We start from the raw sequence: 14,240 nt of genomic DNA on the forward strand, positions 1-14,240 counted from the left end.
GGTGGGGGATAATTGAAATCATTTGTATAACTAGAAAATTCGCTTTATTTTTTATTTATTCATTTTTCTGTTTCATCAAAGCTTTCATATACATATGGGCCGGGTGTTAAAAGACCTTAATTATCCACGAGAGTCTCATACAGTCGGCACTGGCTTACGCCTTTCTTGGTAATGATTTATATAATGTAATTTTACCTTACGGTATTAAATGTAATTTGAGAAAAAAATAAAAAAAAAAAAAAAAATAAAAAAATAAAAAAAAAATAGATAAATAAATAAATAAATGAATAAATAAATAAATAAATAAACAAATTAACTGGAATATGCTTATATTTACGCTACGCTCAAACTATGAACAAAGTGTAGTAGTCAGCCGAGAACCAGCTTAATAAATAAATAAATGCCCGGTTTGATTTAACACGGATGGTTTTGTATAGACACCGACTACAAAGGGAGATAATTGTCAGGAATACGGTGAACCCGCAAACCACGCCCAAGATTTGTTTGTAAACAAGTTTTATTCGGAATTGATATTTTAGTAAGTTTTTGTCGAATATAATGTAGTATGTATTTATCACTCAGTTATTTGCAACAAACAACAAAAATATACCAAATCAAATACATAGAGAGAGGAGATGCCAAAAATTTATAAAAAGCCAGAAGACTACACCCAAATATTGCAAAATATTATCAATTATGAAAATCAAAAGCCATTAGACCGAAGTATAGATCAACACAAATGTTAACATACAGCAAATGTAAAAAATGAAGCTTTGTATAAAAAGGAACTCTCATTTAAATAAGTAGCACACTACTTAACACTCCCATTTAACTGTTTAAATAAGGAGCACACTACTTAAAACAAGTTCCAGTCACAATCTGAAATAATCTTACAACTCTCTTTTATCATGTTAAACCAATTAAGTTCATTTTAGGTGCCCATTATCTGAGCTGAACAATCCAAATATTGGGAACAAAATTATGTTTGATTAATATGAGGCATGTCCTGATAGTTGTATCAACTCTTCTACCATTTATGCCCCTTCTGGAGCATATAAGAAGGTCATAATGGGAGGTACTTTCATGACGAATAATGGTGAAAAATCTTGCCAAATGATGTTAACCGTAATTTTTGGTGCATGACTGCATGACGATAAAAAAAAATCGACTGATTTTAAAGAATCCCATTAAATTCTTTCCAAAAATAACTGTTACAGATAATTAATTAAGACTTCTGATGAATCACGATAAGGATATTTTGACGACACAATAAAATTTAACCAATTTAATGCTAATCCGAAAATGACCGTTTGACGCCAGATGGTAAAGGGCATTCCTACCCTTATATATTGATTTATATATTGTTTAGCAAAAACAATGTTTTGAAATATTCTTTTGATGAGTGTGATGATTTTTGTCACAAATTTTCTGTGATATTTTATGGGAAAAGGACCAGTTGAGTTACTGTCACTAATTACACTCTCCACTTAAAGATAGGAATTTATTGCAAGCTTATAGAAGAAGAAAAATATTTTATTCCAATGACAGGCCCTGAAAACATGAACATTTGACATAACAATAACATTATAATTTGAGATTAAAACAAATAACACAATAAAATATATATTCCTTTGTCATGTTTAACTTAACTTTTCCAAATCAATGATTTCTTGTTACTGTAGACCATGTAGATAGAAAATTTCCCTGTCTTTTCAGAATCAAACAAAACATAAATTTTACAAATACATGTAAATGAATAAAAAACATTTGTCTGAATTAAACAGCAATATGTGTATGTCATATTTTTGCTACAGGTCTCACTCTGTTATAGCACTAAACGCCAGGTTACAGTGTTTGTCACTGACAGTATCTAGTCCTTGACCAATAGCTAGGTATTAAGTTTAATTTAGACAAAGGTGAAGGTATGATAAGACCATGTTTTTTTAACTCCTTGAATTTGAAAATCAAAAAGTATTACAAATGTATCAAATAACATCCTTCAGATGTTCATAAGACATTACTATGTGGGACATCAATGCTCATATAATTATTTTTGTCTTTAGAATATTTCTTTTAGCATGTTTAGTGTAAAAAAAAGCTGCCAAAATAGCCTCATTTTGAAATCTTAAAATTAATATTTAGATATGAGCAAGGACGTATATTAGATTAGTTATACGTCCTTGATATGCATGATATGAGCAACCCCTAAAAAAGTTTTTCTTCAAAATGTATTTTAGAAAGAATAAGATGATAATCTGTGTAAAATATCTTTTTGGGTAAAGCTGTTGCTCATATATATTTCAACATGTTTATGAGGTCTTAGTGACATCACAAGTGATCTTTCTGCACTTAAGTGTCCAGATTATAATTACTTGTTTATCAATCAATAAAATTTACATTATTTTGAAAGGGTAGAATAAGTTAACTCTTTTTGCAACTTCAGTGGCCAAATAATATAATGGCTCTTATAGCATCCTCATTTCTACTAGATAAGTCAATGTAAGTACAATTAGATAAAGATTTATTTTGTATGGATGCAACTAGAGAAGTCGAAAGTAAGTGACGTTACTCTGACCTGCATTTCACAGTTCATTGATTTACCAGATTATAGCTGTTCTCCCCAGAATTGTCAAATAGTACTGTTTTCTTAAAACTTGTGTATATCTTCTAGGACCACATTTACAATACATTCTGTTTTAAAATCTATCCAGATTGCACCATGGTGGCATAGGGCTACATGGCTTTAGGGAGATTACTAGAATCTATTGTTAGTATTAAGTTTTACATCTGAACTTAAGTATCAGGTATTAACTGACTGTTAATGATATAACTTGGTGTAAAGATTCACTCAGGGGAGTGTTAAAGCCTTCAGTAAAACAAAGGTCACTCATCAATATTATATGCTTCATTGACTTATACATGTTTACATATATATATATACTGATGTTCACAATCTGTGTTTATTCCCCACACACTTTAGTAACCTACAGTCTGAAATTTTAAACAAAGTTTTATATCAGCAATTTCTCAGAGGAGTTCAAAAATTAGCACTGATCAACTTTTTCTACAGGAGCTATGTCATCTGGTAATATAACGACATGGCAAATTGGAGTGTAAGCACTCTTATGTCTACGCTAATTGTGGTGTTTTTATGAAATTTAAATCGAAGGTTTATACCAGCAATGTCTCGGGTACCAATGTAACATGTAACTAGAATTTTATCAATTCTCAAAATTTAAGATTCAAAGAAATAAAAAAAAAGGAATATTTGTTACTAAAACAAAAAATACCTAAATCTCTTATAAAGTTATAGTCGGTACAAACTGTTTAAGAAAATAGGAGTCATTATTTGATATTTTTAAAAGTTTTTGGTTGCCATATCTACAGTGTGAAAAAGTGTCAATTTTGATGTGGAATAATGATAATAACATGTCACAATTTACTTTTTGACATATATTAAAACAGGGTTCTCACTAAGGCAACTCTGTGAGTTCTGGAGTCATGAAAATCTCTCAGGACTTGTCATTTCCAAAACTGGTGAGTCCAAAGACGCATCAAGATCGTGAAATGTTGTATCAACTGAGCACATATGTCATCATTTAATTTTTATAACAAAAGTTTTAAAAAATAATCTCAATCTCTGCTCTTTTAATGTTTGTTATGGAGACTAGAATAATAAATTATATACATGTAGCAATAAAAAAAAATTTTACATTGTCATGACTGTTGGACTCGCCATGGCCAAAAATGATGAGTCCCAGGACTCACTTCAAAAATCTTGAGTTTGTGAGAACCCTGAATTAAAGAAATAGCAATTGTATCATTCAATGATTCATGCTTAAAAATTAAATTTTCTTCATAAAAGTCCAACTTGCATATTTTTTTTACTGATTTTTTTTGTTTTTGTTGTTTTCTTGATGTTCCTTTAAAAACCTACCAGTAATGTTAAACTCATAAAAAAATTATATTAAAGATATATATTTAAAACTACAACAAAATGTATATATATAATATCAATAACTTGCAATAAATATTGATAACTTTACTTCCATGAATTAAATCGGACTATTTAAATGTTCACCTATGATTTTAAATGTACATGTACAATGTAATATTAGTTTAATTTAGTTAAATAAAAATGTCTGGAATTAAGTATCCATTTAAAACAGGCGTGAGTGTTAAAGACATGACCTAAAGTATGTTGTTCCAGTATCTAGGCACAATAGTAAATAGAGAGTTTTCTATTGTAATTTAAAAAACCGGCAGATAATCTATAATTAGCACACAGATCAATAACCAATATCTAGGTTATCAATCAGCGACACAGGTAAGAGGATAATTTGGTTTCAGATTATCATGATTATAACAACAGTTAGAGGATAATTGATAAAATAATGTATATTTGTAGAAACTAAACAATAATACTACTGGTATTTATTTTTTTATTAAATTAATAGACATGTTTAACTTGCATGACTTGTGTTTGTAAATAAGTTATTTCAACATGTACAAGCTAAATTTTGAAATGATATATGTAGTAAGATGTCTAGGATAAACCTGTTCTACAACAACAGGTAACTGAGGTTGTACATTTAAAATAGTTCTGTTAATAGATATAAGAAGATGTGGTATGAGAGCCAATGAGACAACTCTCCATCCAAGTCAAAATTTATAAAAGTAAACCATTATAGGTCAAAGTACGGTCTTCAACACGGAGCCTTGGCTCACACCAAACAGCAAGCTATAAAGGGCCCCAAAAATTCCTGGTGTAAAACCATTCAAATTGGAAAACCAACGGTCTAATCTATATAAAAAACGAGAAACACTTATGAACCACATCAACAAACGACAACTACTGAACATAAGATTCCTGACTTAGGACATGTATAGGTGCAAACAATTGCAGTGGGTTTAAACGTTAATGCATGTTCTGGTATGGGCATAATAATAAGTGCACTTTGTGAGTTTAAAATGCATTTACCTTCTTTATTTAAAATCAAACATAGGTTGTTCAGTTCATAGTGCACTTTAAATAATTGTTAAGATGCCCCTTCCTCTATCAGGTTATTCCCCTTGCTCATATACCATGTATACATTTGTCATTTAAGATGCAAAGCTTTTTCTTTTTGGTGCATTTTCTTTTACTTGGAGAAATTTCAATCCATACATGTATTTTCTTTCCTTGTGAGAAAAATTGTGTGTTTTAAGTCACAAAAGGTGTTCCAATTATTTATATTACATAAGATTGTAAATAAAGAGATGATGTAACATGACAATTACATATATTTATAAAGTATTAACACAGTCTTATGAGGTAGGTATTACATACAACCTATTTTATAATCCCTGACATTCAACAACTGTTTAAACAGTGTAAACACACTAATATTACACATGCACAGAAATTCTCCCACATTGATTATTTGAGCTATAACTGAATTGAAGGAAGTTTAACTAACATGGGGAAACTCATTAGTCACAAAGAATAGAAACCTGTAAAAATTATAAAATTGCACAATTGTTAGGTTTTTGGAGTACTGGAAAAGAACTTGCTAACATCATGTATAAACACTCTGACAAATGATAAAACCATTGTAAAAAGCCTGATATTGAGACTATTCATTGTGGCATGGAGATTGCAGTCAACAAAACTTGTTTGAATTAATGCGAGGAATAAGGTCTAGAAGCAATCTTTTTATGAAGTTTATATTTCCAGCTGGTTATTACCAAAGGGTTATTGAGGTATACATTGTAATTATATGGGCGGACATTTGAACTTCAATTCAACAGTAAAACCAATGGATGGCTTTTTGGGGTGGGGGCACTTCCATCCTATTATGGTAGGGATCTGCAGCTGAAACATCCAGAACCCCACCCTTTTTATATATTTTGAATATTAAGATATATATTTTTTTACTAGAATTAGACTTTTAGCTATGATCATGAATGATGATTATATTATTTCATAGATGAATAAATTTGACAAATATCTGATGCATTAATAACTGGTTTTAATCATATGTACAGTATTAAAAGTACTGCAGACATCTGATTAGTTTCAGGTTGTTATATGATTATCATACATATATTGTGGATTTATTATTATTCATGGGATACCAATGTTAGTGCATTTTGTAGGAACAGGTAAACCACAAATTTAAATGTTCAACAAATTACAAATTTTCTATAGGTTTGTATGCAGACTTTGGCTAAACCTTGAAATCAAATATCCATGAAAATTGGTACCCATGAAAATAAAAGTAATCTACAGTAATCAACAACCTTGCCATATATTTCATCTAAATTTCTCATCCTTACCATACATTAACAAGCTTGAATTAGCTACCTATTACAGTGACTTATTCCTCTCACTCATTAAAAAGTAAGTAGTCACTCCCTTCCCTTGGCTGTTGGGTCATCCATGTATTAGTGCATGAGTTATAAGTAAGTAATCACTCCCTTCCCTTGGCTGTTGGGTCATCCATGTATTAGTGCATGAGGTATAAGTAAGTAGTCACTCCCTTCCCCTGGCTGTTGGGTCATCCATGTATTAGTGCATGAGGTATAAGTAAGTAGTCACTCCCTTCCCTTGGCTGTTGGGTCATCCATGTATTAGTGCATGAGGTATAAGCAAGTAGTCACTCCCTTCCCTTGGCTGTTGGGTCATCCATGTATTAGTGCATGAGGTATAAGCAAGTAGTCACTCCCTTCCCCTGGCTGTTGGGTCATCCATGTATTAGTGCATGAGGTATAAGTAAGTAGTCACTCCCTTCCCCTGGCTGTTGGGTCATCCATGTATTAGTGCATGAGGTATAAGTAAGTAGTAACTCCCTTCCCCTGGCTGTTGGGTCATCCATGTATTAGTGCATGAGGTATAAGTAAGTAGTCACTCCCTTCCCTTGGCTGTTGGGTCATCCATGTATTAGTGCATGAGGTATAAGTAAGTAGTCACTCCCTTCCCCTGGCTGTTGGGTCATCCATGTATTAGTGCATGAGGTATAAGCAAGTAGTCACTCCCTTCCCCTGGCTGTTGGGTCATCCATGTATTAGTGCATGAGGTATAAGTAAGTAGTCACTCCCTTCCCCTGGCTGTTGGGTCATCCATGTGTTAGTGCATGAGGTATAAGTAAGTAGTCACTCCCTTCCCCTGGCTGTTGGGTCATCCATGTATTAGTGCATGAGGTATAAGCAAGTAGTCACTCCCTTCCCTTGGCTGTTGGGTCATCCATGTATTAGTGCATGAGGTATAAGTAAGTAGTCACTCCCTTCCCCTGGCTGTTGGGTCATCCATGTATTAGTGCATGAGGTATAAGCAAGTAGTCACTCCCTTCCCCTGGCTGTTGGGTCATCCATGTATTAGTGCATGAGGTATAAGTAAGTAGTCACTCCCTTCCCCTGGCTGTTGGGTCATCCATGTATTAGTGCATGAGGTATAAGCAAGTAGTCACTCCCTTCCCCTGGCTGTTGGGTCATCCATGTATTAGTGCATGAGGTATAAGCAAGTAGTCACTCCCTTCCCCTGGCTGTTGGGTCATCCATGTATTAGTGCATGAGGTATAAGTAAGTAGTCACTCCCTTCCCCTGGCTGTTGGGTCATCCATGTGTTAGTGCATGAGGTATAAGTAAGTAGTCACTCCCTTCCCCTGGCTGTTGGGTCATCCATGTATTAGTGCATGAGGTATAAGCAAGTAGTCACTCCCTTCCCTTGGCTGTTGGGTCATCCATGTATTAGTGCATGAGGTATAAGTAAGTAGTCACTCCCTTCCCCTGGCTGTTGGGTCATCCATGTATTAGTGCATGAGGTATAAGTAAGTAGTCACTCCCTTCCCCTGGCTGTTGGGTCATCCATGTATTAGTGCATGAGGTATAAGTAAGTAGTCACTCCCTTCCCTTGGCTGTTGGGTCATCCATGTATTAGTGCATGAGGTATAAGCAAGTAGTCACTCCCTTCCCCTGGCTGTTGGGTCATCCATGTATTAGTGCATGAGGTATAAGTAAGTAGTCACTCCCTTCCCTTGGCTGTTGGGTCATCCATGTATTAGTGCATGAGGTATAAGCAAGTAGTCACTCCCTTCCCCTGGCTGTTGGGTCATCCATGTATTAGTGCATGAGGTATTAGCAAGCAGCATCATCTGATCAGAATGAGGACATTATATCTGATGCCCCTAGAAGGTAGATTACTAGGTTCTCTCCACATTTAAAGACCCTTTCAATAACTCTTTGAGGGGACAGCAGATGGCAGGTTAATAAAATGTTTGCCCAAATCTATTATACAATGTACATAATGTACCCTCTTTTTTGAGTGGGATGTGCTTATAAATCAAAGTTCATGTAAACTTATTATTACATAGCAAATTATTAAGATGTATACAGAGGAAACATAATGTTTGGCAGACAAGATTTTATTTGTAAAGGAGTCTGCTTTACATGTCAATAGGGATGGCTATAAATAAAAGGACCTTCACTAATAATTCAAAAGTAAAGTTAAAAATGTCCTGTTAAAAGGAGGTGAAAAAAGTTCTTATCTAATGATATCACCTCCTCTAGTTCATATTGAAAACAAGATGGAAAGTTACTGATGTGCAAACACATGAGCTTCGTCAGATAGAAATCGACCTTATGCAAATGAATATTAATACATCTTTTAACCTATTTAAGAATGAAAAAAATCTCTTCGGGAAGTCTGTAACTGTTTGAAAATTGAGTTGTCATAAGAACCCTAAAAAACACACCAGCATTCACCTTTTATTTCGTATTTGAATATTATAAAATCAATCAATGTCGTATACATGTACATGCAAACGTGCACTTACATAAGGTCGATTTCTATCCAACGCAGCTCATATGTTAAAACAAAAGGACAAATACCAGCTTGTAAAGTATAATAACAGTTGGGGGGGGGTTACTTAAAAAAGGTTTTTTTTAAACACTTGTTTAAGAAACATTTCTTTATTCCCTGAAGTAGACCTAGGACATACTGTGAATCATTATTATTCATATGGGATATCAATTTTTGTGGATTTCTCAGGTATACATGTAGGTACATGTACATGTACTACATTACACCATGACCTTCAAAACCACAAAAATGAAATATTATCGAAAATACAGTTTTCCTCAATCTACTATATTTGGTACCCACATGTACAAGAGTAAATGAATTCACAGTATTTTGTCAATTATAAAAAAGTTTCATATGTCATTCAAAATACATGTAGCTAGAATGTTCATTAATAATTAAGATATAGCCTGAAAGTAAATGTTACTTCAACAAGAAATTTATGTATTTTAATATGGTTTCTTAACTGAATAGAACAGACAAACTTTCTTTTCAGATGATGATATTCCTATATCATACATTTTACAAAGGTCATAGTGTATAACCTCTAGACCTCTAGATGTCATTACTGTTGTTGGGCTACTGTGTTGTTGGATCTCATTGACATGTTCTCTAAATCTTTTATGCATATTATTCATAATTTAAAAAAAAAATTTTTTGAAGATTTTAATGTTTGCTGTAAATGTGAATATTGGTATAATGACATAAAGCCGTGTTTATTTCTATGAGGAATTATTCTGCAGTGAATAAACAAATAATACATACAATTTATTTATTCATGCTGTAGTAAAATTAATATATATTTTTATTTTTCAGTATTTTAAGATATAAGAAATATTATAGTAAAGAATGTCCTATCCAAAGTCAGAAATGGCAGGTGCACCACCCCCAGGTCCTGCCCCTGTTGTGGCACAACCAGGAGCAGGTATTGTACTTTTATATCTTAATTTGTCTTAAACATTTTTATAAACATTCATGTCAATTATGACTGATGGCCATTTCGGGGACTTACTTGGGCCGTAGTCCATTATAGAAACCACAATAAATTGCTGACAGCTTGGGGCAGAAGATTCTTTCTAAATATTGTATTAGATCCATTGTCCCAAGGTCCAAGCAAGTCTCCAAAAAGACTCAGACTTCAGAGCAATCTACCTATTTTAAGTCTATTGAAAAAAAACATGCCTGTTGTTTACTTTTCAGTCAACACTGCACAATATGAAAAAAAGCACAAACATTCAAATTACTTGTTATATCTTCTTAAGTGAATATTTATTTCTATTCACAAAAAAAAAAAAACTACATGAATTCAAAACTTTAAATTAATCAAATGGTTTTACAATGAAATAAACACATAAGTTGCTGTTTAAAGATATGAAGATGGTAAATTTACAAATGGTAGCAGGTGAGGTTTGCAATAGTGTGCTAATAATTATCTTGTTACATTGTACAGTTGGGTAAACTCATTGTATATGTACATTTACATATCAGTGTATACATGGGAACTTCAGTTGTCAGAATTTATTGTCATTTGAATTCTTTGACCTACTAAAATAAAGTCCCATTTGAAATTTTGAAAATAAATTTATATATTCTCCAGTGTTTGACCATTGAAGTTCTACTGTATATTATCAACATTTTAACTCTCATGTTTCCATATTGTAACAGTTCATTGCTAATGCTATTAGTGGTTTATTTCTGTTACTTTTGCCTGTATACAGATATTAATATAACTTTCTTTGTAATAGTTAAAACTATATATGATCATATATACCTAAGTTCTGGCAAATATCTGGCAGTTACATTCACAAAAATTTTGACAAATAGAAAAATCATGTCACAAAACTTACTCATTCTTTCAATCTTTGTTATCAATTTAACTTGATAACACTATATGTATATATTGATCAGATGTTCTGCACATTTATATTGTGAAATAGCAGCCATAAGACACAATGTTAATGTCAAAATTTGTTAGCTACTGAGCACAACAAATAAGCCAAAACGCTTCACATTGTGTCGAGCAGGTGATATTTTATGATATCTATATGCAGAAACTACAGAGTGACTGAACATGGTTATAACGGTGCAGGGAAGTACAAAATGTACATACCATAATGTTCAGTATTATTGAATCTACATTTGTACTACAAAGTATGGAAATAGCAAGTTACTAATCACAATTACAGTGTTAAAATGAATGTTCTAAAACTTTGGCGATATAATTACAAATGAACTGCTGTTTTAGCATTGCTTGAAACTAACATAAACATGATAAATGATGGAATACTAGGGTGCATGTTATTATATTTTAAAACTGTTTTTACAATTTTGATTGATGCTGTCTTAAATTTGCTTGTGTTTGAATTTTTAGCTCCAACTGATGGTAGGCCAGCATGATGCTTTGTAGAGGCATACAATGGTCCTGTGCATGCTGGTTTACTACAAGATTCCAGTTTTGTTCATTCATTTTACATTTTGATTTATAACTCTCTTGTTTTGGATAAATAGTTTACAAGTAATCAGTACAATTAATATCTGATTATGATTAAGAATAAACATTATCAACATATATTTTGTAAAATAATGTTATGCTACTAAATAAAAGAAACAGAAAAATATTTGACTAATATATAAATAGGAGCAATGATTGGAATCTTGTATTACAAGTAACAATTGTAATGTCAATGAAAATAGTAAAAATGTTTCAGTGGATCTTGTTCAATATAACACGGGAGGACTTGTTCTGCCAACTAGTAATGTGTAGCTATAGGCGTAGTCAAGAGTTTAAAAGTATATACTATTTTTCACCTTTTTCTCTAATTAAACCTAAATGGCCAACATGAGGCCAAATTTGTTAGGAACATTAAATGGACTGTAAAATATAATAACTTTTCTTTCCATCCTGACCACACAAGGTATAATGCCACCATAAACATGATTCTGATTATAGAATACTTAATTTACTCATTTCTCTCCCTAGAAGCTACAAGGTATGAACGTTGTAAGAATGATTAATGTTTTCTATTGAGAGTTATAATTAAAAAAAAATTTGGCTACATTAAACACAAGATTATCATTGCATATTTTCTTAACAATTAAAATGCCACTTGTTGAAATCTCAGCCTTAAGCAACAAAATAAATCAAGGATAATGTTCTTTTATCTATATCTTATAAATTCACTTTGAATTATTGGTGTATTTATTTATTAGATATAGTTAAATTTCTAGACATTCATTTCTGACTTCTTTGAAATTTGTATTTATCATATTTTAAAATCACAGAAATATTCAAGTCAAATTATGAAATAAATGCATTTAGACATGTTTACTATGTTGATAGGTAAATATTGGTTATTTTATGTTGATTGCATGAGTAACTTTTGTGATATTGTGTGTTTTTTTTTTTTATTTCTTACACAAGAAAATTTACAATGTACAAAACATAGTGTTCTGCAGTAGGAATAAAGTGATGACTTTCCAAATAATAGATATACTTTTAAACTCGAGTTTTTTGTTTGTATTTATGATTTTACCATATGCTGTAAATCATTGCACAGTAGTTAGTTTTTCTTCTGAATGACTTACTAACAATGCACTTACTGTTAGCTACATGCTTTTACTGTGAAATTATCCCTCCTTTTCTTTTATTGTTATAAATGAAAAATTCAAACAAGAAGTAAATTGCACTATATGTTTACAATGAAATTAAACATTTAAAGCATGATTTGAATTTGTTTTGCTCAAAATCAATATTTGTGAATTTTCACATAAAGTATATTAGTTTATTGGTCCACTCTCTCAAGATAAAAAGCATGTTGATCTTCCCATGCATGTACAGTATCAAGGCATTCCTTATTAGCAATACAAATCTGATTTTTAGTTTCTTATTAAATGTATTTTTCTTGCATGCTGAGTATTTTCTATTTTTTTTCTGGGAACATCATCATTTTGCATGGCAGTTATGACTTTTCCTCCCAACACAGGGATTTGTGATGAAAGCAGGCATTTCTTTTTACAAATTTAGTTACTTATATTTAAGCTGTGTAGAAGATGCTATAAACATAATACAAGATTTTATAATTTACAGTTCATCATTCCTACAATTGTGTAAAAAATAAACAAAAAACTCAAAGAAATTGAAAAACAATTTATTGTACACTTATAACATGTTTAGTAAGTGAATATAAATTAATGTTATGATGAAAAAATTTACGTTGGATAATTCTTAAAAGGTTGATGAAGGTATATAAATATATATACATTTTATGAATAATTGGAAATAAGAGATACATACCAAAGAATTAGAACAAAACAACATAATAAAACCATAAAAGGCATGATACAATCAGAAGATGTACCATATTTATTTGCTGAAATTTCCAAAAGTCATCCAATATAATGAGATGCATTTCAGCTAAAGAAAGATAAAGAATCATATGACCTTGAAGCAAAGGAACAGAAGCTGTTTTTGGAAAAGTACTTGAAATCATTCTATGACTTTTTCATGTTTAAATTACTTGATTTCTTGCTTTTTCTTGCTTTTTATGTATGAAGGCTGTAGAGTTCCTCTTTTTACTTTCTTCTCAATATTTTACTTTCTCTTTAATGTTTTATTTTCAACTTTGATGTTGTAACTTGATGTTGTACCATTACAGGGGCTCCTACACAATGGGCTGCGGCAGGACAAGCTCCTCCCGGATGTCCAAAGGGACTGGAATATTTGGCCGGTGTAGATCAGTTATTAGTTAAACAGAAAGTTGAAGCAATCGAGGGTATGTATATATATTTTTATAGGTGTATCTGGACAGAATTGGGCAACAGCTCCACAAGGTGAATTTTCATGTCCAAAAGGATTAGAATATTTAGCATCTGTTGATCAGCTTCTTGTTAAACAAAAAGTGGAGGTTTTGGAAGGTAAAATTAACCTTTAATGAGATTATCATTAGAGAATTTTTTTCTCCCAGTTTCTATTAAGAAGTATAATTTGAATTCAGCTTATTGTGAAAGGAAACTCAAAGAGATATCTTTATTCTAGCACATTTCCAATGTGTAACTTATACAAAATTGTACACATGAAAGAAAAGCCTACTGGAAGTGCCACTTGTAAAATTTGAAAAAAAATTGATAAAAAACAAGCCCATGCAACAGTGTTATAGGCTTTAGTGATCTAATGTAGTTATAAATATGTGCTGAATCAATATGGCCTTTAATCTGCACACACACATTTTATTTTATACTAATCATTCAATTAGAGTTGAATTAAGTAATGAATGATAATAGTACAGAGAATTCTGGTGAAGGCAAAACCAGGAAACTATAATATCATAATATAAATATTAACCTTAATATTAAATGCAAAATTTGAATTTCAACTTCTGTAAAAAAAAAAATACTCTGAAGA

At 31.7% G+C, this 14,240-nt stretch overlaps 1 protein-coding gene across 21 annotated transcripts in view; it reads left to right on the top strand.

Annotated features, from left to right (window-relative positions):
• The first annotated feature begins 445 nt into the window (after positions 1-445).
• Positions 446-14,240, top strand: part of LOC127737388 (phospholipid scramblase 1-like) — a 33,062-nt gene continuing 19,267 nt past the window's right edge. For 11 of the 21 annotated variants that reach the window (XR_007999474.1, XR_007999475.1, XM_052248014.1 and 8 more), the window contains exons 1-4: positions 449-538; positions 9,656-9,764; positions 10,209-10,241; positions 13,495-13,611. Coding sequence is in view for 19 of the 21 variants with exons in the window: in XM_052248014.1 (XP_052103974.1) it covers positions 9,689-9,764; positions 10,209-10,241; positions 13,495-13,611 (226 nt within the window). In the remaining 2 variants the exon portion in view is untranslated. Of the gene's footprint in view, positions 539-4,228; positions 4,328-9,655; positions 9,765-10,208; positions 10,242-13,494; positions 13,612-14,240 lie in introns of those variants that run through there. The other 10 variants (XM_052248027.1, XM_052248030.1, XM_052248029.1 and 7 more) reach the window with 5 other exon arrangements.

This window comes from Mytilus californianus, unplaced genomic scaffold (genome assembly GCF_021869535.1).
Source record: "Mytilus californianus isolate M0D057914Y unplaced genomic scaffold, xbMytCali1.0.p SCAF_4, whole genome shotgun sequence".
In the NCBI taxonomy this organism is placed as follows: Eukaryota; Metazoa; Mollusca; class Bivalvia; order Mytilida; family Mytilidae; genus Mytilus; species Mytilus californianus.